This window comes from Thermobia domestica, chromosome 5 (assembly GCF_964235325.1).
Source record: "Thermobia domestica chromosome 5, izTheDome1.hap1.1, whole genome shotgun sequence".
Lineage (NCBI taxonomy): Eukaryota > Metazoa > Arthropoda > Insecta > Zygentoma > Lepismatidae > Thermobia > Thermobia domestica.
The window spans coordinates 202258183-202285409 of NC_137458.1; the positions used below are offsets into that span (position 1 = coordinate 202258183).

Consider the following 27227-nt stretch of genomic DNA (forward strand, 5'->3'; position numbering starts at 1 on the left):
TCCGTTGATCCACCGACTCCACCTGCCAACTCATTACTTTATCCAGTTACTGTTGAAGACTTACTACGCTTTCTCACCATTACTTTACAAAATATTCAACCGTTTCTTTGGTCCCACATACTTACTCAAATCATTCACGCAGCAAAAATACTGTTTAATATTCAGCTTCATGCCACCTATTCTGGGCCCACAATACACTTTCAAATCCAACCCCTTGAAGTTTATGTCTAATATGGCGAAATTCATCCCTAATTTTTTCTGTGTATTCATTATGGCTTATACCTTACTTTTTATGAACATCCGCTCATTACTGACCCATAAAGTGTTTTCCACGCAATTACTACAAGAAGAACGAATATCAGCATTTGCATTGAACGAAAAATATCTAGCTCCTTACCTGAATTGCTACATACCGAAATATACCATACTCCGTCACGATCCCCCTCCAGGACCACGTCTTTATGGTGGCACGGCTATTGGTATCTCCAATGGCCTGCCATATAGATCCATAACAGCACCTCATAGTATTACTCTTCCTGAACATAACAACTATCTACTTTCGAGGTCGTACCGTCACCTTTGCTACAATCTATTTTCGTCCCGGAAAACAACTCAACTATGATTTCTTTCGCTTCATTGACTCCAACTCTAAGCATTACATCATTATGGCAAACATAAATTTCCATTAGTCGTACCCAGCGAGACAAGCAGCACTTTTTTTATTTTGTTCAAAATACCACTACCGGCGAATTTCATATTCTACCTAAACCTACACGGCCAGCTAGTAACACTACTCCTGATGCTGTTATTACCTCATCTTCTCTGACTCAGTTTAGCACCATTTCGATACTGGACTCTATAGGCAATGATCATGTTTCTATTAAGTTAGAGTTACGCTGCACACCACAATCCTCACATCCATTGCCAGCCAAGAAAGTCTACTGTTACAATCAGGCTGATTGGGATCAATACCGTTCAGCACTTTACGATGCTATCATTCCGCTCACTGTGCCTAATTTAAAATATAACCTCGATCTAATAACCACTCCCCTAACTGAAGCCGTTCAAAATGCGGCTGATCGATCCATTCCTACTACAACCGCACATCTTCATAAACCTACATTACCGCCACGATACCTTTCATTAATAATTACTGACACTGAGAGGCAAATACATTTGCATTATTTTTTCAACATATATTCCCTCCGCTATCTGGGTGGCACACTCCACAACCACTTCAAACCATCATCAACCTTCAAACTGATCCGATATCATTTCACTTAAAACCGTCGGATAATCATCCACTCGAAACAAATAATTCGCTTACGCAGCCTATAACAACAGATGATATCACCACAAGTCTACGAAACAAACGCAATACTACACCTGGTTTGGATTGTATCACATATGTGCTCATCAATCATGCGTCTTCTACTTTTCTTCTATTTCTCAGCCATCTTTATACTTTCATCCTCCGAACTGGTTTGTTTCCACTTGATTGGAAGTACTCCAAAGTTCTACTATTTTCCAAGCCAAAGAAACCACCATCGGATATTCAGTCACATTGACCAATTCATTTAACTAGCTGCCTCTGTAAAATCTTAGAACCGATTCTTGTTCGCCGACTTCATGATCATATCCGACGTCACAATCTTCTGCCGATCCATCAAGCTGGTTTCCGGTCTCATTTCTGCACATTAGATCAGCTATTTCGTCTTATGACCGCCGTCTATAACCAATATAACCGAGGCCTTCCTTCCTGTTTAGTCAAGTTTGACCTCGGGAAAGCAATTGATAAAGTTTGGCATCCTGGGCTTATTTATAAACTACATCAATATGTGTTTCCTATATAGTCTTCATCAATTCCTTCTTAACAGAAAATCTGGCATACATATCCATGAACAGCGCTCTTTCTCATCCGATCTTTCTACACTCTGGAGTTCCTCTAGATTTGTCTTTGTCGCCTCTTCTCTATCTGTTATACGTTGCCGATCTGAGATTACCAGACAACATCCAAATCTATCAGTTTGCTGACGACACAGCTTCTCTTTCAACAGCCCGTACTATTCAGCAAATTAATCGACTTATGCAACCTGCAATTGATAGATTTGCCGACTGGTGTAATGTATGGAGATTGAGTATTAGCTGTGCGAAAACAGATTCAATTGTATTTTTACCACCAGGACGGCGGTCCAGAGTGTACCGAAACCCGAATTTACTTGTCTCCATGTAGAACATACACCAGTTCCGGTTCATTCGACTCTGACTTACCTTGGCATCGTCTTTGACAGTAAACTATCTTATGAAGGTTATCGGTCAAGCCCAGAATAGACTCAATTTGCTTAAATGGCTAGTTAGTACAAGTTGGGGCTTAAAACCATCTACGGTCCTCCATACCTACAAAGACTTCATGAGAAGTACCTTAACTTATGGTCACACGGCTTGGGTCTATGCTTGTGACAAATATTATCAAAAGTTGTGTATCGTGGAGAGACATGCCTTACGGCTAGCATATGAAATCAGGTTACCAAGTCCAACTAGACTCGTGTACAATCTTGTTGAATTTCCGCCTTTACTCCCACATTTGGAACGACTGCGAATCTGCTACATTAATACACGTTTTGAGTTACACCATGAAATGTCACAGGACATCCTACTCTACAATCGAGAGAACGATGCTCCGCCACGATACTTGTACTCTCCGCTCCAACATTATATGACACTGTATCACCTCCAGTTGGATCTGCCAACAGAGACCTGATGCCATTTATCATCTACGTCATTTATTACCTCATGTTTATCCATCATACGCACAGTGATTACCAACTAATATGGGCCTCCCCTGTCTTCATCAGTTTCTGAGTGTACAGTCTCGGAACAGAAGATAACTTCATCTGTCTGCTAACAAAACTTAGTGATGTGGCGTCTAGTGTAATTCATTCATTATCATTTCATCATATCATTCTTTCCAGTTTATATATTATGTTCTCTATTCGTTACTTGCGTTCTTTCCTGTTTATTAGCCTTCATGCACATATATTGTTGTTGTTCTTTTCACTTATATACTCGTTTACTGCACATATCACTTTTTGTTATTTTTGTTATTGTTCATTTATAATTCCTTATTTATTTAATAATTAATGAAATAAAGACAAATCACTTAGATCCACTACAATATTATGACATCCAAAATATTTATGCATCACTCCCCCGAAGAAAGGGGAAAACCCTTTAACCGGGTAAACGACAAAAAAAGAAAAAATCTTTGTCGTAACTCTCTAATGGCCAGGGTTATAAATATTCTGTTAAATTCAAATGATGAATAAAACATTCCCTAAATCTCTACCCTTTACTATTAAAAAAATCTTTGGTGTTAAATGAGCATAAAAGGACCACGTTAAAGTAATACTTATTTTGAATTTTAACTATGTATTGGTACAGAGGTTTCAGTGCTTAAGTACCCATACGTTGTTGCCAAAATTGAGAGTAGAAGATTAAAGGCGGCAGTGAAGAGCCCATGTGACGGGTTAATGGCGGTACTGGAGGTTACAAAGCGGCCATGTGATGGTTTAATGGCGGTACTAGCGTTCCAGAGGAGGAGAAATGACGGATGCCGCTTTATTACTGCCATGGCGGTAAAATTGCGGCATTCACGTAATTTTGTAACGGTACCGCCGCGTCGGGTAGAAAACTTTTTACGGCAAAACAAAGCGGTTCGCTGTTGATCCGACTACGTCTTGCACCACTGTCGCAGGCTTGTCGCGGGAACCTAAGCTAAGACCTTCGCATACTACGCGACTTCGTGTTTCGAAGACACCCCACAATTTATGTTTTCAGCAACCAGATACTCATTCTGAAAGATGAGCTCAATGGAAGCTTCAGATACAGACGCTTTCATTGCAGAAATTCTGGCACATCCTAGACAACCTAGTATACGGAACTCCAGCAGTGATACCTGTAGCAACAGAAATAAAAAAGACGAAAGCACGGGGAAAAGTGCCTTTGCATTCCATAGTGGATTCACGGATATGCCATCGAAAGAGAAGAACATAAAACTACATTGTTTGTTGCTTCACTTTACTATTTCAAATTAGACTTTAAAAAAATAGCACAAATGACCAGATATTCTCAAATATATTTTACACATTCACAAACTGCAATCCCTCAGACCAATATGTAATCTTATAACATTTCTTAATCTTTTATATGTTCTGTGTATTTAGTATGTATACTGTACGAAAATAATGTTTTATAAGGTAATGAATTTCCATTCAGTGGTGGATTTAGCAATATACTGACTAGGCCCCGGATTTAGTCCGCGGCTCAAGGGGAACCGCTATCTCCAGGCTACATAGTACTCCTTGTGGATGTGCTTGCACTTTGTCGTTGAAGAATATAACAGATTGTTTAGTAATATAGCAATTTAAAAGTTGCATATTTACAAACTATTTAAAGTGCATTGTCCTCTTGTTCTGTCTAAAAAGTTGTCACATTCCCGAGACACGTGAGGTAAGATCTAGCGTTTGTCGTGCGTATATGTCCAATATCAGTGACGCGACCATACAACCTATGGCGTAATCTTATAACATTTCTTAATCTTTTATATGTTCTGTGTATTTAGTATGTATACTGTACGAAAATAATGTTTTATAAGGTAATGAATTTCCATTCAGTGGTGGATTTAGCAACATACTGACTAGGCCCCGGATTTAGTCCGCGGCTCAAGGGGAACCGCTATCTCCAGGCTACATAGTACTCCTTGTGGATGTGCTTGCACTTTGTCGTTAAAGAATATAACAGATTGTTTAGTAATATAGCAATTTAAAAGTTGCATATTTACAAACTATTTAAAGTGCATTGTCCTCTTGTTCTGTCTAAAAAGTTGTCACATTCCCGAGACACGTGAGGTAAGATCTAGCGTTTGTCGTGCGTATATGTCCAATATCAGTGACGCGACCATACAACCTATGGCGTGTCTTCGACACATGAAGTGTCGTGGTTTGCGAAGGAACTAAAATCAAGAAATCTAACGAAAGCAACGAAGAAAAGCACCACATTCCAATGTAAATGAAATCAGAAAACCATTGAAAAAACATACAACAACCATAATACCGTCTCCAATTACAATAGTAACAATCGAACCCGTCAATAGATCAAGTAAAGGTCATATCATTGAGGAATATAAAAGATAAATAAAACAATTATGAATGATCAGTGTAAATGTTAAAGTCTAACTTACATACAAAGGTATGTCTTATTAAAATATCTGCAATTATCAAACATAGTAAATGGACTGGAACAAAAGATTTTGAAGGCCAATTCAACGCTGATTTCTTTAATCCATTTTGATCTGGGATTACTATTGAAGCAATCTGACGTAGAAAGCAGTAGATTCTGGGGAACGTTATCAAGTATAGAGAATATACCTAAGCAATTGGAAAAAGCAAACGGTAGTATAAGAAAGGTAATGTAATTCATTCCCTCACATTGAAGTAGGTACTAGACTTTAATTTTCCATCTAATCTGAGAGAAAATCTCAACTTAATTGAACAAGTTTTTACTACAGAAAATAAGATCTTCACATTCAGTTGAGAAATGGTTAAAGCGAATGGTAGTCCATGGCAAAGTGCGAAATCATAATAGTCAAAGTGAGGGGAGAGGAGACAGAAGACTAGAAAAATCTTCACACTGGAATGTTTCGACATGGAGACTTCATATATTTCAACATCCATACTTACAATACTATGTAAGATTAGGGATACCTTAACTATTAGTCCATCCATTAGTTTGACGTACATGTGAATATACATGTTAATAAGTCATATATATGAATTACTCTAATTAATTTGCAAGTTTTCGACAATAGTATAGTTTTATTCTCCCAGTTAGTTTTTAGTGAGGGAGAAGTTGCTTCCAAAAATATTAAGTGAGGAGAATTCCTCCTCACTCGCAGAATTTCGCATTTTGCTCCATAGTGTTTAATTCATCACAATCATGGCCCAACTGCTACATTTCCACGCATCGACCTTGGTGGAAGATCATATAAAATGTGCTAAACTAAATACAGGACGATCTATCACTGTTCTTCACGAAAATAGAAAGCTAATAGAAGAATTGGATATTGACGTTTTATTCTTCGAAGAATATTATACTAAAATGGCAGGATCCCATTCAAGACCCCATTTGAATTCGGCTGATGTGGGTCGGGCAACTTTAGTTTATTATACATGGATACGATGAATTCTGTATTGAATTTATCTTCTACGAATCATTAATTCAATTTCTTATTTGGGCATTTTTATTCGCAAGAATAAAATCGTTTCCGAAGTAATTTTGGAGAGCAATTTTAAATTCTGTACAAGTCTTCAATATATCGACTTTATCGACTTGTATCAGGTTAAAACAGTCGGAGCAAAAGATGAGTTAACTGTTTCAAATAATTATTACTGTCAATGGCAATCAAAACCTTTCTAAAACAAGGTGCAATCATTACACTTCCAAAATACTGTTATTTTACTTTATTTTATTATATATTAAGAATCACTATTGTCTTTATAAGATACCACACCAATCCGAAATGGAAGTATTCGGATTACGTTTTGTTTTTTGCCCTTGTTCCAATATACCACCCTCTTATTTTGCTCTCCGATCGTGCTTCAAATACAGTGTTCTTTCTTGAACAATTATGTACATTTTGTTAATAAATGTTGCCTCCTTTCTTTAATCGATTTACATTTGTTGTCATATTTCTTGTTGGAATATTAATCTTTGGATTACAACTATAACTTCAGATCATAATCAAGTTATATGTAGTTCTTGATCATTCTGCCCACAAATATTCTTTCCTATTTTGCGTACAAATCTACCTTACTTTGTGTATTAAAAACGTGGGTTAATGTAAAGTACACCATAACTTCCTCTTCAGGTAAATATTAAACAATTATTTCTGCATGTAATAAACCTTCCAATACTCAATTAGAAACTCATCGGATTCCGAGCTGATTGCTTAATTATGAAAGGTCATATTGAATATATATATATCGTCACAAGAATCTTATCTATCCATACAATATATGGAAAAATGTTGGTTGTCCGGAAACTATTTTAAAGAAATCACTCTTAATCCATTTACATACTTCAATCTCACACATTATTGTAATGCTGATTCTTAGAGAAATATATCTAAATTACTGAATTTTGTACTAAGAAAATAAGTTGCAATCAACCAACACTAGAAGTAAAAAGAAAAATAGAGTTTGCAACTTTAGGTTCGGTTATATCTTCTTCATAAAGAAAAATATTTCAAAACTGGTTGTTACTTTTAAACATTTTATAATTGACCTTGCATTAGGAACAACAACTTAATACTCAGCATTTGACTTTACTTCACATAAATAAATTCAACTGTATGAATAATACTTTATTGATTACAGTAGCATGCAGTGTCGTTGATTTTATTCGAAAGATTAGTTCATGACTTGTTATTCAAAACTGTATATATGTATATTGTAGAATTATCTCTTGTAAATAATGAATATTAAATTAAACTCGGTACAGTAGCAAAGTAATGGTGAACCAGTGGATGAAAATCTTTGTAATACAACAGTAACTACGAGAAATAAATAGTAAAACCCAAAGTTAAATTGATTTATCAATGTGTTAACATACATACCTTAATATAATATCGAATAGTTCCCGATTTGCTTTCGAAGGAACAAGGAAGTGAGCTCTCTGGAAGTTGAAATTTGAATGGAAACTGATGAAGACCTCGAAGTAAAATCGGGACGTTTCCTTCTGGTTTGTCTGTGAAAGATAACACCGTAAATATAAGTAACACATAACTAGTACTCACATACTAACACATGGTGATTATAGAAAATTCAAAATCTTTATCAGTTATTAAAAACGTTTCTCATTAAATATCAAAACGGAAATCTAAAACTTCCTTTCAAATACCATAGAAGATAGTATAAGTATTAAAATAACTTTGACATAACTTTTAGGTTCAAAGTTACATTCAGGAATGGATGTAACAAAGACGAATTAGAAATAGAACTTTAAAGGAACATGAAGATCATTCTTTGTGAATGAAGCATAAAACAGTGGATATCGATCTCAATTGCCTTAGATTTTATTATTTTTAAATTTGCTAAAATAACTATTTTTCAAACCAAATCAAACAATATACATTTTTTCTATCTTAATTTCATCCCACTTTTGGGACTTAAACTCTCAGTTAACTCCCTGGCTTTCACAACTTTTGTAACTTTTCATAAAACTTCACTTAAACCCAAAACAGTTTAATCTTTTAAATCATGACAATTACTATGATCTGATAATAATGATGATTGAAATGTAACATGAATACTATAAAAGTAAACTTTAGTTCTATAAAACAGCAGAAGTTAAAAAACTACTTCATTATCTCAGTGATCAATAGAATGTGCTATAAAGTACGCTCTCATAATACCGGAAAACCTTAATTCAAATGAATTAGAATGAACGAAACGATGTATTATATTGAAAAGCTTTACATTCCACTATGTTGGAATGGAAAGAACTGTAGAATATAAAATTGTCAATTCATCAATTTCTACAGACAAACGAGCAGGGGTGTAGCCAAGGGGGGGTGCCATTGCGGCCAGGCTCCCCAAATGATTTCCTGGCCCCCCAAATGACCAGCTTTTATAACATCATAGAAAAATTATCTCGCTTCATTCATTTAAAAGTAACAAAGTTTATTGACAATTAATAATTTATGGTAAAATAGTATGGAGAAATATTGTTTTTCCATACCGATCGAAAAATAGTATAGTATCTCTTTCTTATACCGATCGAAAAATAGGATACTTTTTTGTGACAGCAGATTACACAATTTACTGCGATTTATATTTGACAGTTTGAAGACAAACGTTTTAACAAGGTACTACAAGTACAGCCATAAAACAAAGGTACTAAAAACTGATTTGTAAGTACAGTATATTTTTATGTGCTTTAACAAGTGTTTTAAAAGATATAGAGGATGGAAAATTTGGTGAGAAACAATGCGTTTATTCAATTTGGATTTCATTCGCTGTCTCTTTTATTTCTACTCAGTGTAATAAAATAATTATGTTTTTTTAATCACGAATAATAAATAAATATTTTTGTCGGAAACCGTAAAGAAATTTAATGAAATTTCAAAGAAAATCAATCTTGTGTAGATAATACAACAGCACATTGTATATTTGTAATTTTTGGTAATAAGTCATTCTAAATATGTACTAGGCTGGCTGCAGAAGAAGAGAAAGAAATGTTTCAAATAATATGATTGTCGATAATGTTAATTCGTTTAAATAATACTTTGGAACGTCGTTGTCAGGACAACATAGAAAAATATAAATAAATAGAATCAAAGTAAGGGACACATGTGTATTATTTAATGGCTCAAATTTATTACGAAAGGAACCAGTGATTTAGTCGTTGTAATAGGTTCTATATACAAGGTCTTAAATTTAAATATAAAGGTAACCAAGAAAAGTTTTGTTGCTTTTTCACCCACCACCTTCGAACATCGATATGTCACCTAACCTGGAAGATCAAAAATAGTCCCCATCAGCATCGACGACCTTCTGAAAACGTTCTGGAAGGCCATGGAATCCATGGCGGTAGAACTTGGTGGGCCGGTGTATTTTGGACTTTTACTAGGGATTTGAACTAGCGTCCTCTTCCGTTATTGTCCAAAGAATGGAACAGGTGATAATCGGACGGTGCAATACCCGGGGAATATAGTGGTTGCAATATTGTTTCCCATCCAAGGCGGAAAATAGTGTCCTGAGTCATCCTAGCAACGTGGAACTTAGCGTTGTCCCGTAAACGAGGACCCATTTGCAATTCAGAAGTGATGGCTCCAGAGTTTTGAGTTTTTGTTGAGCACAGCTCAACTGCTGACACTACATAGTTGCATTGATACTCTGACTAGCTGGTAGCAGTTCCCGATGCACGATGCACCAAACACACAGAAGGACCTTCTTCTGGTACAGTGCTGGTTTCGGCTGTTTTGAAATCGGTTCATGGGATGCTAACCAATGATGACGGCGCCGTGGAGCTTCGTGTATGGCACACTTTTTATCACATGTCAACGCCCTGTCCAGAAATGGCTCCGAAACAGTAAATAAACACAGGCGATTGCCGCGTTGCCTTCTGGCCCGGAGTCAAAATATGTGAGACCCATCGACCCAACTTGTAGTGCTTCACAAGTTGATGGATGTGCTACCGAATGGTTTCTCCACACACTTAATTGTAGTCCCAGTTCCTCTTTGTACATGTGTTGGTCTTCTGACACGTGGTGTTTTCGGGTGTTTCGTCATCGTCCTTAAACTTGTTAAACCATCGCTGCAATGTCCGCGTCGTCACGACACCCTCACCAAAGGCCTGGCATATCTTCTGTCTCGCTACAGCGGCGTTTGACCTCCATTTGAACTCGTTCAGCATACATGCTCTTATGACGCTCTGTGGATGTCCCATGTTCCCTCTGTCTTTACGCAAGTTCACAGTGTGTCTGAATTGCCACAACCAGGTAGTATGTTGGATGTACCCACACCAACAACTGACGTTCGCCTTATCTCCACTTTATAGTTATGCACAAAAGTATAGCGTTTGGTCCCGGGCAGTAATTCTTGATTATGCATAATAAAAACTATCTTGAATATAATTTATGGATAATAATAATAATAATAATAATAATAATAATAATAATAATAATAATAATAATAATAATAATAATAATAATAATAATAATAATAATAAGCTAATATAGTGTTTTTAGTTTTCCAGAAGGAAACCAAAATTTTCCTTTCTTTCAGTCCTAAAAAACACTAGCAGCAACACATTTTTTGGCATTGTAGATTGTAGCTGGCCCCCTCAAGAACAACGTCCCCCCTACACAAACCTGCTGGCTACACCCCTCCAAACGAGAAAACTCAAATCCAATAGAATGTAACTAAAATACACTCAGCCACGAAACAATATCAAATGGAATGCCAAATCTGTCATTGGTTTCAAAAATAACTTTTGCTCCAGTCGTTAGCAATTGACTGTGACAAAATGAAATGAGACAAATATAGTGGAAATTTCAGCTATATCAAAATAAATTTTCGATATTCATTAATACTTTGAAGACCTAAAAAATGCCTAAAAATGACCTATAAAAAAGACCTAAAAATATCAAAAAATGATCTAAAACTGGAAGAAAGGACGTAAAAATAAGACCCAATTTATTTAGAATAACATATTTAATTCACCCTCCACCCTCACCCTCACTGCTGGAGGACATCGTTATGCCTCCTTATCTGACTTGTGTTTGTTGCAAATCTGGTCTTATCAGTCCAGTTGTTGAAGAATGGCTTATCTTTTGAATTTCCTTTACTGAAGAAAAGGTGTTTAACCGTAAGTAATCGCGCCATTTTTTGTAACGTAAGTACTCGCGTGGGGGTGCCACAGACCCCCATATCTTTTTTTTTTAGCTGTTAATTAAAATATTGCGGAGAGAATTGCTAGAGACATTCCTTATAACCTTTCTTTGTCGACTCAGTGATTAATAAAAGGCAAAATATTGATGTTTCTCTTATGTAAAAAAAATTAACCAACTTCATTTTCAAGAAAATCACTAAGGAAACTTGCTGGGGGTCCAGGAGACTCCCACGCGAGCACTTGCGGGTTAAGAGGTGGTGGTAATTCGAGTTAATGGCCAGTAAATTTATTGTTGAAAGAATAAATGCCAAAATAGACGTTAAAACTTATGAAAAGCTTAAAAAGACCAATAAACAAAATAACGCCGAAAAAGGCAAAAAGAACATATAAAACTCACCATTTTCTGGTCTACAATGACCCAAAATGAACATATATTATGTTAAGCCTCGTCTTTGGGCACTCGTAAAAAAGAGGATTTTTCCTCAACTTCCAGGCCCTAATGATAAATGTGTTTAGTAATAATTTTACTTTTATAATGTAAAAGTTTATAAGTAAATTCTTATAACGTTTTACATAAATTACTTTTCATTTTTTCTGTTTGAAAATGTATTCTATGAAATGTATAAGTAGAAAACGTATTTAAATAAAATTACGTTGTTTAAAATAACCATAAATAGAAAAGGTAATTATTGCTAGAAGTAATGGAATACTCAAGGTAGTTCCGGTGTTTGAACCCCTTGTTGAGCAAAATGATATGCAGAATTAAATATTTACACGAAAATCAAATTGCCTAAAAGAATATGAAATTGTGTGCTTGATTTCCTTCATGAAATTCCGTGTCCGTCACTGGATTTAAAATAGACATTTTACTTCTACTGTTTGAACATTTGCATACATAAATACACACATGCATATATATTTTAAACATTTTCTAACAAATGGAGGCATACTAATACTAGTACAAGGAAATTATACATTTCTACTGTACATTGTACATTGTACATCACCATTACTACTTGTAGTAGTAAAATATTCAAGGAGATACAACAGTAGACAGATTAATATTTGGAACAAAACGTTGCAAACACTGAAATGGAATGAAATTTCTAGTCTTACGTACAACCATTATGTCTTTTAGGGTAAATGAGCCGGGTGATGAGTAAACGTGAATGATGATGTAACAGTTGTCTTAATAGGAATGTGGAAGGAACGGGAGAACCCCGAGAAAATCAACGGATGTAATGCTGTCCACCACAAACACACACAGGCTGGGATCGAACTAGAAATTCTTAGCACCAGAGGCGAGCGCTTTACCACTAAACTACCGTGCCCTACCTAGAAAAGAGTGATCTAGGGAATTGTTAAATCACACCGCGTTCTTGAGAGATATCAATACTTGAGTTGAAAGACTAAAAATACCATATCCCTATTTTTTGACTTTGTTTCGAGGTCGATTTGTTCGTAAGTGGTTTTGGTTCAAGAAAGATTTCTTCGAAGTTTGAGTCACTTGTATTTTTGAGATAACAACTCACTGAAGATCACACCTTAGTTCCTAACATAATATTTGTCGGACCCTTATGATGTTCCAACTCATGTTAAAAGAATTCAAGGTCTCAGAATCATTCATGTAAGGTTAAGCCTGAAGATTTAACTTACTTGGTTAAGTTCCACGGGCTAAGGTACTTCCTCCTAAAAGTATGGTCCCTTAGCCTATAATGTTGTGTAGGTTTCAATTTAGTTGTTTGACATCAATGTCGGGTGTACACCAAGAGGACTGGTGTTTCTGTCGGTAAGGACAGTCCTGATCTTGCATGGAACATGGCTAGTTCCGACAATGCAGCAAGGGACGATATTTTTCAAGATGTCCTGAAATGGAACCTTGTTGTAACCAAACCAGATCTCACAAGAGTCTTCATCCAAGAGGTCAAGGCGATCAATATCGAGGAAGCACTTACTACTACCGGCTTGCAAATACGACATAATCGCAATGGAGTTCGTTCATGGCCAGGAGATTTTGCTGGCTAAGTTGATCGCCCATAATAGGATTCGAGCCCAGAATCAGTTAATTACTCCAGCCTATAGTGCCTGTGTGTGAGAAGCAGATGAACAAATCTTGAGGCACAAAGAAGCGACAGTCGACAAGAAGCAACATTTGTAGAACATTGGAAACAGTAACCTTTTGCATCCAAATGTGCATGATGAATTACCAGATCTACCTTTAGGGTACTGTGAGAAATCATCTACATAAGGTTCAGGTGGCTTAGGAATGGGCTCGTCGCCAAAACCATCGCCTTATTCTATCTCGGGCTCTTGTTTACACTGACTGTGATCCACTTCACCGCCAGTATGTGATCACTGCCGTCGTCCAAGTCGTATTTGTCATCATTGTAGCTGATCTCCATGGGATTATGTAACAGTAAGTTTCTACGAACATCTGTTACAACGTTGTTACCTTGCACTGTTTAAGGGTTAACTTGTTATTTGGGAACCTGATAAATGTTGATACAGGTCTTGCAAAGGCTTCCGTCGGTGAGTGGATTTTCAGAATTTACCCATTGGAGTTACCTTTTACGGCCATCATTCATAGCGACATTTATTTTACCGCGGTAATAATTGAAGAAGGTTGGTATGTGAAGGCAAGATTGGTACGGATCGTATCACACATTGCTTTTCTTCTTCGTACTGCATGCGATACATTTAGCGCGAAACATTATTTTCAACTCTGGAAAGGTAACATAATGGACACGAAGGAAAGGATTTTTTTTTCCTACGAAACGAAGAATTCGCTAAATCAGATACAAATCTTGCTTGGAAAAGCGTCCAGAAGAAATCGATTGGAAAGATGTATGCTCGATTGCTTACACCAACAGGATGAATGTTCGAGGTAAAATGAGAGAGAACTATAGGTAGCATTGTGATAAAAAAAAAAGTGTCATATCAGTCAGTGCAACAGTTCCTACATAGCAGCAAACTACATACTATTCCAACTTGTTCAGCAAAACGAGAGCGTCTAATCTGTGCACATTTACCTTCTTACTAAGAAACACCTGATAGATCTTTTCAATTGGTGGTATCTTGTTATTATAGCTCATTTGATGATTTTTATCTCGCGCAATCAGGTATTGAGCTTAAGCCACAGCCATGGTTTGCGACACATTCGAAAACTTTAGGCCCCGATTTTTTTGGGATTCGGGGCCAGGGCTTGACTTCTGACATCATTGCTGTATTCGGGGAACCCAGACCTTTCCGGCGCTGCCAACAACTCTATGCTTAATAGACTAATAGAAGGAAATCGGGCCCAGAACTTCGGAACACTTTCTGGAGCCCAAACACAATTTCTGATATTAACGCTTAGGATGCTCGAATCTTTCCAAAGCCACCACCCGCATCTAACAACTGCATCTTTAATAGGCGAATAGAAAGGCCCAACTTCTGAATCTAATTTCTGGTGTTTCCAAGGGGATTCGATTTTTGACATCCTTGCCGAACTCAGGGGACGCGAACGTTTTCAACGCTATCATTCACGTCCAACAACTGGCTTCGGAACCGGGTCCGATTTCTAACATCACTGTTGTACTGAAAGGACCCGGACCTTTCCAACGTTACCAGCCGCTTTCACGAACTTCATGTCTTAAACGGTTTTCCTACAGTAGGTCCACCTCGTACTTATCTACTAGAAAAAAGTTTTTATACATTTGTGCGGCTCAACCTATCCTCATCAATGAGAAAAAATCGCCAAAACTGTTATTTGTGAGTGGTACTTTGTGATTCAAATATCATTTTAGAGTTATACAGCATATTATAGTACATTGAATGTTACGTCAAAAAGTGTATAGATCTTGAAATGTATTTGAAACTTAGGCGATCACAATATGTATCTTGTCCATGGTACCTTTCCCATAAAGAATAAAAAACTACATTGATGGAAGGTGTAAGTCTTCTTAAGTATTTGAAAGTTAGACAAATTTGGAATTTGAAATTTTTTTTAAGTATTTGGCACTTATATTTTACATAAAGGTAACCAACAAAGTTCTGTTGCTTTTTCACCCGCCACCTTCAAACACCGATATGTCACCTAAGACGAACCTAGAAGATAAAAAATAGCCCTATCAACATAGACGACCTTGTGCCAACGTCCTGGAAGGAAATTGATTCATCGCGGTACAACTCGGTGGGCCGTAAAGCGAAGAAGGTATCAAGTGCATTTTGCACCTCTACTAGGGATTGAACTGGCGTCCTCTAAGGTGATCGTCAAATGAATGGAATAAGTGATAATCGAAAAGTGCATTGTCTAGAGAGTATGGCGGATGCAAGAATATTTCCCATCAAAGGCGTAGAATAGTGTTCTGGGTCATCCTAGTCACGTGAAACTTAGCGTTGTCCTGTAACAGTAGGACCCCTCTGCGATTCAGAAGTGCTGACTTCAGAGGTTTGAGTTTTTCTTGAACACGGCTCAACTACTGGCAATATATAGTAGGATTGATGCTCTGACCAACTGGTAGCAGCTCCCATGCACGGTGCCGTGAGCAGTCTACCAAACCCACAGGATGACCTTCTTCTGGTGCAGTGCTGGTTTCGGCTGCTTTGGAACCGGTTCATGGGATGCTAAGCAATGATGACGGCGTTGTGGAGCTTCGTACAGGATCCACTTCTCATCACATGTCAACAACCTGTCCAGAAATAGCTCCTTTCTCGGACGAGACAGCAAAGAAACACAGGTGTCTCCTCGCTTGCCTTCTGGCCAGGAGTCAAATCATGTGGTACCCATCAACTCAACTTTTAGTGCTTCCCAAATTGGTGGAGGTGCTACCGAATGGTTTCTCCACATGAATTCAATTGTAGTTCTAGTTTCTCATACAGGAGTTGGACAAAAAAATCTAAAACGTTTGCAAAAGTGTGAAAATCATACCCAGTATGGTATGGAGCCTCCTTTTCCGTCCAAAACAGCTTGGATCCGACGTGGAATGGACGTATACAGCTCCTGAATCGTGGTGTGTGGAATATTGTACTATTGTTCCTCCAAAACATGCTCCAGTTCCTTAAGGGATGCTGGTGGAGTGTAATGAGACCGAACGCGCCTTTCTAACTCAGACCACAATGGCTCAATGGTGCTCAGATCTGGTAATTGTGGGACCCAGGGGAGCTATGATAGCTCATGGTCATGCTCCTCAAACCATGATTTCACAGGTTTTGCAGCGTGACAGGGTGCCAAATCATCTTGGTAAATGCCATCACCATCAGGGAACAATACTTGGGCCATGGGTAGAGCCTGGTTCCCCAAAATGGCCTCATACGCCTTAGCATTCACCATTCCATGCAGGACTATGATGGGGCCTGCAGAAAACTACGATATCACTGCCCATATTGTAACAGAACCACCCCCATGTTTTAAAGTTGGGAGCAGACAGTCTGTATCATAGGCCTGCGACGATGTTCTCCATATGCAAACACGACCGGTTGTTGTAAACAAGGTGAAGGTCGATTCATCGGATCACATTACGTGTTTCCACTGCTCATGAGTCCACGCCTTGTGGTCCTTGCACCAATGTATACGCCTCTTGCTGCTGTGACCAGAAGTTTGGCGATAGCGGCCCTGCCATGAATTTTCATTTTACGAAGTTCCCATCGCACTGTTTTCGATGAAATGGAGTTCTGTAGGCCGGAATTAAGTTCAGACGTAATTTTCATTGCAGCGGTCTTCTTTTTAGCTGCTACAATCCGTTTTAATGCTTTCCGATCCCTATCTGACAGAATTGTTTTTCGACCACTGTTGTGCTTTGCAGACGTCGTTTGCCCATGAATTGTATATGCCCTCGTGACATTGGACACAGTGCTTTTCGATACTCCCACAATGTTCGCCACTGTTGCCACTGAAGCTCCAACCAGCCGGGCACCAACGATCATGCCTCTTTCGAAATTTGTCTGGTCACCCATTTTACCGCACCACTTTCACGACACTCACAGGTGAACTGATTACTGCTGACGGAAGAGAAAGGTCCACATGACACATTGAAAACAAAAAACGATCGGCAACCGCAATACATGTTGTACAGTGGAGGACAAATCTTATGTGTTCTCTATGAAGTGTTTTCAGATTTTTTGTCCAGCCCTTGTATGTCTGGCCACTGTTCGACTCAATTTCTGTCTGAAGATCTTTATTTTGTAGATGTGTTGGTCTTCCGGCACATAGCGTGTCTTCGGGTGTTTCGTCACCGTCATTAAACTTGTTAAGCCACTGCCGCACTGTCCGCGTAGTCACGACACCCTCCCCAAAGGCCTGGCGTATCTTCCGCCCCGCTGCAGCGACGTTTGACCCCAGTTTGAATTCGTACAGCATACACTCCCTTATGACGCTCTGTTGAGGTCTCATGTTCACTCTGTCTTTACGCACGTTCACGATATAACTGAACTACCACAACCGGTTAGTATGTTGGATATACCCACACCAATAACTGGCCTTCGTCTTATCTCCATTCGCATTCAGCTAACGGTGTGAGAGCCAATTGAACACAGATCTGCACAAAAAGCGACAGAGCTTTCTTGGGTACCTTTGTATGATATTCTGCATTAAATGTTAGGTTCTGCTGAATGTATGTCAAAGTTTAGTGATTCTTAAATACAATTCAAAGTTAAGTTGTCACAACATGCACCTTCTTGTTTAAAAAATATTGGCCGCCTATCTTGCTTTCAAAGGCTATTCTGGCAACCGTAGGAATTTCAAATGCTTTGGATCTAAATAATGATCTCAATTAGTCTAAGAAAGTTAACATTTGCTTGATTTAATTCCAAATATGGTTAGAATACAAAACTTTTCAAATAGATATGGGTTGCCAGTTTTATTGAACAAGAATCTACCTAGCCCATAACACCTCTGTCAAAAAGAATAGGAACCAAACTTATTGAAGCGTATAAGTAAATCTTCATATGTATTTGAGAGTTAGACAAATTTGAGAGGGTTCCACTTTCAAATATTTGGCAGGCGTTGTTTGATTAGTCCCAGAACGTTTTACTTTACAACAGGGATGCGCATTACCGCTCGCCCACTCGCCCGGGGCGAGTGGTTCATCGGTGCGGGCTAGTATCATACCAAAGGTAAATAAATTATTTCTATTGTGGCAAGTGGGCTAGTAGTTTTTTTCTTGGGCGAATAAAATTTTGTTGCTTATTTGCATCCCTGCTTTACAACAATATTAAAGTTCAAATTTAGTGTTTTTAATTATTTTAAAATTTTAAAATTTTTACAAGGTGACCTATTATAATAATCAAACAATGAAGGATATGGTGAAACATGTAAAATCAAATAAAATTTTATTTATTTAACAATTACCAGATACAGCTCTGAGGCCATTTTATACTGGATATATAACAATAACAATAAGAACAACAATGGAAGGATTTGGAAGGGTATCGGCCAGGGCCTGTTTTAGTAGGTGCCATTCCGGCATTTGCCTGGTAGGATTGAGGGAAACCCTGGGAAAACCCCAATCAGGATGGTCGGCAGCGGGAGTGGAACCCGCGACCTCCAGAATGCGAAGCCAACGCTCTACCACTCGAGTTACTCTGACGTATTACATATTGCTGTATTATGTAATCAACAACCTGATGTAACAAAAAGTGGAACACTGACATAATGCCTATTTTTCAAAGCAAAACTTATGATAGTGCACAGTGGTCCAGAAACTTGAAACCTGGCCAAAACTTCAAAATTCAAAATTATTACAAATATGAAAGACCTTACACATTTAATAAGGAAAGATTAAGGTTTTTGTACGTTTTCGTGCAGCTCCTAAGGGTTAGGCCTACAGTTAGTACCAATGTCAAAGATTAAAATCGGTGGAAGAAGGACATGTATCTACCCTGGTAGCAGACGCAAAATTCATGATACGAAAACAAAATAATGTTTCGTTGTTAGGCGTCAACAATGATTGTGCAGAACATTGTTATACATTCATCGTTCACGACACATACATAGACTCTAATATACTTTCATGTACCAGTCAATATGTGAATAAATAAGATTAGATCGAAAACCAAAATTGGTATACTTGATATTGAACTTCATGTAGAGTTTTTTTTTTTTTTTTGAGTTCAGCAACGCCCAGTTCTACTGTGTGCTGGATGTGATAGTAGAGGATGTTATCTGTTAGAGAAAAAGACCGATTGTTGCCCGTTTTTGCCCGATCTGGTTTGAAAGGCATATTTGTTTGTGAGTAGGGTAATATTTTTGCGTGTAGTATTTAGGCTAATGACTGGTTTTCCTTGTCACTCTCGAAATGTCATACAAACCAACACGAAGGAGACTTCTACAAGTTTTGCGGGTTTGGCATGGGAGTTGAGACGTCACACGTTTGGAGAAATTCTTCTCAACAATATCCAGTGAATAGGACTTTTTTGTTACCTCTTTAGGTTTCTCTTGAAATACTACCAGAAGAGTGTCATGACTTCCTTGCAAACCTCAAAGTGTAACTTCTTCGTTGTCAAAGTTATCCATCGCACCCACTGTGAATTCATTACTAACAAAGTGACTTGGAAGTGAAATACCATCAGAACAAGACTCAACAGTGTATTTGGCTAATTTGGCAAATGCATGCATAACTTGATTGTAGCTTGCAGGTACACCAAGTTTATTGAAAGATGTTATCAAACTTTTACTTTTACATTTTTCATGTATAACATGAGCTGTCATGAGATGTAAAGGTGTTTTTTTCTTGCCTTTATGTGTGTTATAGAAGAGAATCTGAAAAATTGACTTTATTCTACAAGAAAGAGATTTTTTTTTGTCAGTACGTCATCTTCAGCTTTATCAGTGGTCTCACCATCAACGACTCCATCGTCCTGAAGTAAATTTACGTGTTCCGTGGAGCTTGACATAAGAGACAATCGTCCTACTTGGAAAAGTTCTGATGAAAAATCAAGCAGCGTTTGTGGAATAGGGGTAGTGATTCATGACTTCTTCAGATCTTGAGCATCACCAACTGTTTTGTCAAGGTCAAAGTTGCAACTTTTAAGGGAGTTTCTTATTAATCTTCCTGCATTTCTTATAGCATTGTGGGTCCTGACGGTCTGTGTTAGTTTCTCGGTAGTCAAATTTGATGAATAGGCAATAAGAGACTCGTTGGTTTTAGTAGGTTTAGAAAATTTAATCGTAGTTCCAAAAATCTTCAGTAAAAAATGCTTGACCTCTTTGTTGCTTATCATGATTCCTGTCCCTTTAAGTAACCTCGTATTTCTGACAGTCACACCGCAGCCATCTTCCAGAAGCTGTTTGATTACAGTTGAAAGTTCATTATTTCTTCTTTAGGTGACTTTCTTTCAGTGCTTTTGTTTTCCTGTGAAATTCTTCTGAATGTAGTAAGGTATGTTTCTAAGTATATTTTATGATAGTATAAGTCTGCTCCAAAAACTGATCACTCATCTTTTAGATCACAAGTTTTCGTATACACATCGTATTTAAAAAACATTGCTGCCTTGAGGAAGACAAGAGATCGGTTATTTTCACAAATCCTGTGCTTCTCCCTGCCACCAGCGTGTTTATTGAGATCACGCACTACGCATGTTACTTCGTATACTGGATTTCTTTGACATGACGGTTCTGTACGGGATAGTGTGTCTAAACGTAGCTTTTTTGTAGATTGTTTAATTGGCGATTCTTCATTCTCACAGTCTTGAATCGTAGCGTCACTATCTCTTTGTAATTTAAGTAACGATTTTTTCAGTGTGTAAGACTTGTAGCAGGTATTATTGCAATGGTACACAAATTCCACTTCAGAAACCATTGAACGAAGTCTCTGCAACATTTCATCTTGCCTGATTTCAGCAGCATTTTTTATGTTATTTCTACCAATTGCTGAAGTTGTAGTCTTGTGATCTTTGTCTATCTTTTCGCAAATCACACATTTTGTACGGTCAAAATCACTACTAGTTCCTTGTGTTAATTTCACTCCACGTAAAGAACTTTCCACACTTGATGCCATAACTACTTCACCAAAATAACTTCAAATCCTTTCAGTAAATTATTACATCAGTGATCTGCAAGAAAAAAGAGAGTCCATTGTTACTAGACTAGACATGCATACATTCAAAATTATTCCTGCAGCGAAGGTAACATCACCACCTGAAATGCATAAACAATTTTGAAGTGGAGATAGCAGGCAGTAAGGCACACTAAATCAGTACGTTTGTCTCCATCCTTTCTAGCAGTTGCTGTAAAGAAAACCCGAAAAAATTCACATACGACAAAATTTCTATTTTAGAGGTGAAATTCGAGACCATTTCACATTGAAACTAATTATTACTGCACAAAATGAAAACAAAGTTATCCACAGTTAGCAAAAGGTTCACAAATAAAGCCACTTAATACCTAGAAATATTCTTGTACATCATGTACTTTTTGGAGTAGGAATATCACACAGAACGTTATCAGTGCTGTTTATTCAAAGAATCATGAATAATAATACAACCATGTATTAATGATTTTCTATTTCTATTAGAATTGCAACGTACGTGGTGAAGCAAACACGAAACCACGGAAGTTTACATTCTGAAAATTTTCGCGCATCTGACTATATTACATTTTTTTTGGAGATAACTATTGGAAAATTTTTGTCAAAAATTGCGTCCTTGTATAGAGGATTGTTGTAAGTCTTGGCCAAAAATCGTTGTCAGACAAGAGATCACCGTTTGGACATTACGGAAAGAAAATAAAAAAAGACATTACAAAAATTAGCCAAAATTGGACTTTGCCCCCTCTTCCCCTCTATTTGTACGACTCCGCCAAAAATCTATATCTAGGTTTATTCCGTGGACTATTTAGAAAGAAAACAACCCTCATTCATTGTTCTGCTACAATCACAATGGCTGCTACAATCACAATGGCAGCTACAATCATTCTCTGAAAAGTCGGCAACAACTCAAAAGGAGCGCCGCCTCCCTAGGATTACGCCCCAGTAGAAAAAACTGCCTATAAGTCAAAAAGTCTACCCTCGTAATTTGCACTTGTTTAGACATGTACTAACAGGATTTGAAGAGGACAGCCGTCAGACATGACTTTCCTACGGGTCTTAGGCCCGTTACACGATCAAGCGGAGCTCCGCGCTCCGCGTCCCGTCTTCCGCCCTCCGCACTACGCGTGTGTGCTTACACAGTCATCCGTAGCTACGCGTCACGTGATTATATACAGGATTCTTCTCAGTCAGCATAAAAAGTTCGAGTCAACATAAAAAGTTCGAAACGATAATAATGGCATCTTAATATTTCTGTAAGAAGAGAAAACGAAGAACACAGAAAAATAAACGTCTCAAGATTCATCCCTTAGTTTCTCAAAGAAGTTTGAAGGGAGCTTTACGTCTGTGTATATAGATTTGCGAGAAGACGAGAAGTACTTCAATAATTTCCGTACGTCAATTCAGTCGTTCGATGACCTAATTGAAAAAAAATCCATCTAAATTATAAAAATGCAATTTAAATAAAATTCATATGCACGCTCTTAAAATACAGCATTTAACAGATACTGTTTTTTAACAAATGAAAATAACCTATGTTTGTACATTTGGTTAGAACTTCACATCCAATCAACTATTTAATAGTAGAGATAAATTATTTGCCTCAATTTATCTTTTTTCATTGTCCATACCTTCATTTTTACAAAAAAAAAAATCTTTTACATATCTCGTTCCATGCCTGTTCACGAATGTCACGCTTTTTGTGTTCCTCACAAGAGGGATCCCATTAACATGGTGTTAATTTAACCACCGTGATAATTGAAACTGAAACAAATTTGTTCAAAGAAAGTCCAAAAATTACAATAGTCACGTACACAGTTAACGGTGGTATATTAGAGGCACCACATGTACAGTTCCAATTAAGCAAAGACATTAATTGAAAGTTCCAATTAAACGAAGACAATATAGCTAAATTAAAAATAACACTAAACAATATGAAAATAGTATTATAGAACAGTATAAAATATTATTTAGCAACTCACTATTAAAAATAAGAAAAGAAATCTGGATCAATTTGCATTTTGCTTTTGCTACCATGCACATTTCTTTTTAAATTTTAAAGAGAAGTGGCTGCTCCGCGCGCGGAGTTCCGCTTGACTATGTAAGCACCCATTTGCTCAATGGCCTTATCTGCCTCGCGGAGCGCGGATAGGGCCACGCGGAGGCCTCCGCGTGACTATGTATGCACCCATAAGAATCAATAGAGCAATCTTGCCACGCGGGACTCCGCGCGCGGAGCTCCGCGTGACTGTGTAACGGGCCTTATGGACAGGGACTGTATTAGTAGAAGGAAACAAGGACACCAAAAGGCAACAACGGATTGGTTTTCTTGATAAAGAAACGTGTAACGAATTGACTAGTATAATGTATTTTACTAGTCAATTCGTACGAGTATATTCGGTGGACGTTTCTTTCTCAAGGAAACCAATCAATTGTTTCCTTTTGTTTCCTTCTACATTCCGCAAAACTTGTAGAAGTCTCCTTCATGTTGTTTTGTATGACATTTCGAGAATGACAAGGAAAAAGTCATCAGCCAAAATACTACACGCAAAAATATTACCCTTCTCACATACAAATATGCCTTTCAAACCAGATCGTGCAAAAACGGGCAACAATCGGTCTTTTTCTCTAACAGATAACATTCTCTACTATCACATCCAGCACAAAATAGAGCTGGACTCAAAATGAAATCTACATGAAATTCAATATCAAGTATACCAATTTTGGTTTTCGATCTAATTTTATTTATTCACATATTGACTGGTACATGAAAGTATATTAGAGTCTATGTATGTGTCGTGAACGATGAATGTATAACAATGTTCTGCACAATCATTGTTGACGCCTAACGGAACATTATTTGTTTTCACATCATGAATTTTGTTTCTACTGCCGGGGTAGATACATGACCTTCTTTCACCGACTTTAATATTTCACATTGGCACTAGCTGTAGGCCTAACTCTTAGGTGCTGCACGAAAATGTACGAAAACCTTACATCTTTCCTTATTAAATGTGTAAGGTCTTTCATATTTGTGATAATTACGAATGTTGAATATTTTGGCCAAGTTTGCAGGGTGTCTGGACCACTGTGCAGTGTTATGAATTGAAATATGGTATAGAAGCGTCTGGCGTTCATCTAATCTGATATTCGTAACAATATCATCCCCTTATCAAAATTTTGGAATTTAAACCTGTTAGATAATTATTAAAACCAATTAATATAGAACAGCAATTTAACACTTTGAATCTTAGGGTTGGTAATTATGACTCATATTATAAGGTCTTTGGCGAAAAATTATGTTTGATACAATCTGGTTGATTGATCACTCCTTTGATTGACATAAATTTTGAATTTGCAATCGAAATTTAGGATATAAAACCTTGCAGATAATTATTAAAACTCATCTACATAGATTAGCATTTTCATACTTTGAACTTTAGGATTGTATCCAAAATTCATTGTCTAAAGTATTTGGTGAAAGTTATCTTTTGCGCAAGCTGGTAGGAATTATGTGCAGTCTAGCCAAGCTCGCCCTATAATAGGTCCTCAGGTTCCTTGTCGTAAAAGTGTCAGGGGTAACTGATAATTAGTATATTGGCTAGCTATTTCTAAATATACTTTACGTATAATCTCAATGTTAGATTTGTCTGCATTACGCAAAATTTCGTTGAAGGGCAACCACTGTCTATGCTTTAAATAACTGTTAGACTCATAGCTGACACTGCTGCTCTGGTATTAACCAAAAAGTTGCTGAAGTAATTTTTAAAGCTATATCTATTCTCTTGTTTTGGCATACTTCCATTTCTTACACCCGTGATATTTCTATTATATGAATTTGTTGCTTGAATCTACAGCTATTTATTGGGCCACGGTCGGTCAATGGTAGAGGGTTCACCTCTGGTACATGGGATCCTTGTTTCGATCTCAGCTCGCGCCAAGTGAGTTTTGTGGTGGACAAACACCATGTGTGTGGGTTTTCTCGAGGCTCTCTCCTTTCCTCCCACTTTCTTAATTCCACAATTTCATTCATTTCTCATCAACACCGTCTCAGTTAGCCGGCATAAGCGTGGGACGTAAAGCATCAAAGATTTTCTACAACTATTTAAGCTCTTTAATCCTAATATACCTTTACATTTTTAAACACATTCATCGACAATCTTACAACATGTTTATTGTCTAGAATTAATACTTTTCATCAGCATAAACAATAATATTGTTATCATAATCATTATAGACGTTGTGCAATTATTGATAGGTCACTTCACGCAACTCAGAAGCTTCCATGTTTCATGGTCTTAAGAAACTTTTTCACCTTCACGTACGATTTTTCTGGTTTGACACCGTCCATCAACTGTAGCCTTCTTTACCTCCTCTTTCACTTCCTGCCACCATACCCTCTAGCACGTTCATCATGATACAGTTCCTCCTCAGTCAATGTTCCAACCAGAGTATCTTCATTTTTTCAATAATATCTAAAATTATTCTTTTCTCTCTCTCGTCATTTTAGCACCTTCTCATTCGTTTTCTGGTTGGCCCAGTTAATTCTTTAAATTCTTGTTTACGCCCATATTTCGAAAGCTTCCAGTCGTTTTTCATCACTTTGCTGCAATATCCATGTTTCTGACCCATGCAGTGTAATACTCTATACGAAGCATTTTATGAGTCTTTTTCTTAACTCTATATTCAAAGACCCACAAAGTAGACTTTACTTCTTAAAGCCTTCTTTCACTATTCGTATTGTTGCTTTTATTTTACGTTCGCACTTCGTATCGTCATTAACAGTGATACCCAAATATCGAAAATTAGTCACCTGTTCTATTTTCTGCCCTCTTACTTTTATATTTGACACCAACCGCTTCATTACAATCAGCATTTTGTTTGTCCTTCTAACTTTAGTTCCATCCATTATTCTTCCCAGACCCTTCTAAGTTTCCTAACATCTTATTTATTTTATTTTCAGATTCCGCAACAAACGCCATTATCATCTGCAAAACACACATGCATGGGCGCGCGAAGGTGAGGGCAGGGTGGGGTCCGGGCCGTCCCTCTGGCTACGGAAATGTATACGTAATATAGCAAACCATAGCAACCATGGAGATGGCCCCTCCCTAGAGAATTTTCTTCAGGCGCCCCTGCACACATACCTAATTAATCTACGTCTTATCAAAATGCTGTTTTCATTACGTAGACTCTTTTTCATATCTCTTCTAGATAGATATTAAGTAAGATTGGCGACAGACAGCATCATTCTCCAACTCCTCTTCCGATTGCACTCTCCTCTATTATTTCCTCCGCTATTCTAACAGTTACTTGTTAAGTCACATATAAGTTTGTTATGAGTCCTCGATCTTTCCATTTCTACTTAACCTTCTTTAGAACTCCCAATAATAATTCTCAGTTTACGCCATCAAAATTCTTTTCTCGAAGAAAAAATATAACACTCACCTTTTTACTTATTTTCATAGACCTTTTGCTAATTACTCTTAATGATCCAATTGCATTTGCTGTACCCTTACCTCTTCTGAACCTGAACTGTTTCTCCTCAATTGTTTAATTTGTTTTTCTATATAATATTATGTTCAGTATTCGAATGTATTTTTCTTGCGTGCTATATGAGACTAATAGTTCTGCAATCCTTACATCTCTCTGGGCTTGATTTCTTAGCCATCGATATCATGATCGTATTCAGAAAATCTTTTGACCAGTCTCCTGTTTCATATTTATCATTGAGGATCGGAACAATACTTTCTCGCCTTGTTGTCCATATTCTTA

The 27227-nt window shown here is 37.4% G+C and overlaps 1 protein-coding gene across 1 annotated transcript in view; it reads right to left on the reverse strand.

Annotated features, from left to right (window-relative positions):
• The window catches only part of LOC145686348 (arrestin domain-containing protein 3-like), a 510445-nt gene that overhangs the window by 143838 nt on the left and 339380 nt on the right, over positions 1–27227 (reverse strand). The window contains exon 4 of the mRNA XM_081759592.1: positions 7673–7803. Within this exon, the coding sequence (XP_081615718.1) occupies positions 7673–7803 (131 nt within the window). The remainder of the gene's footprint in view (positions 1–7672; positions 7804–27227) is intronic.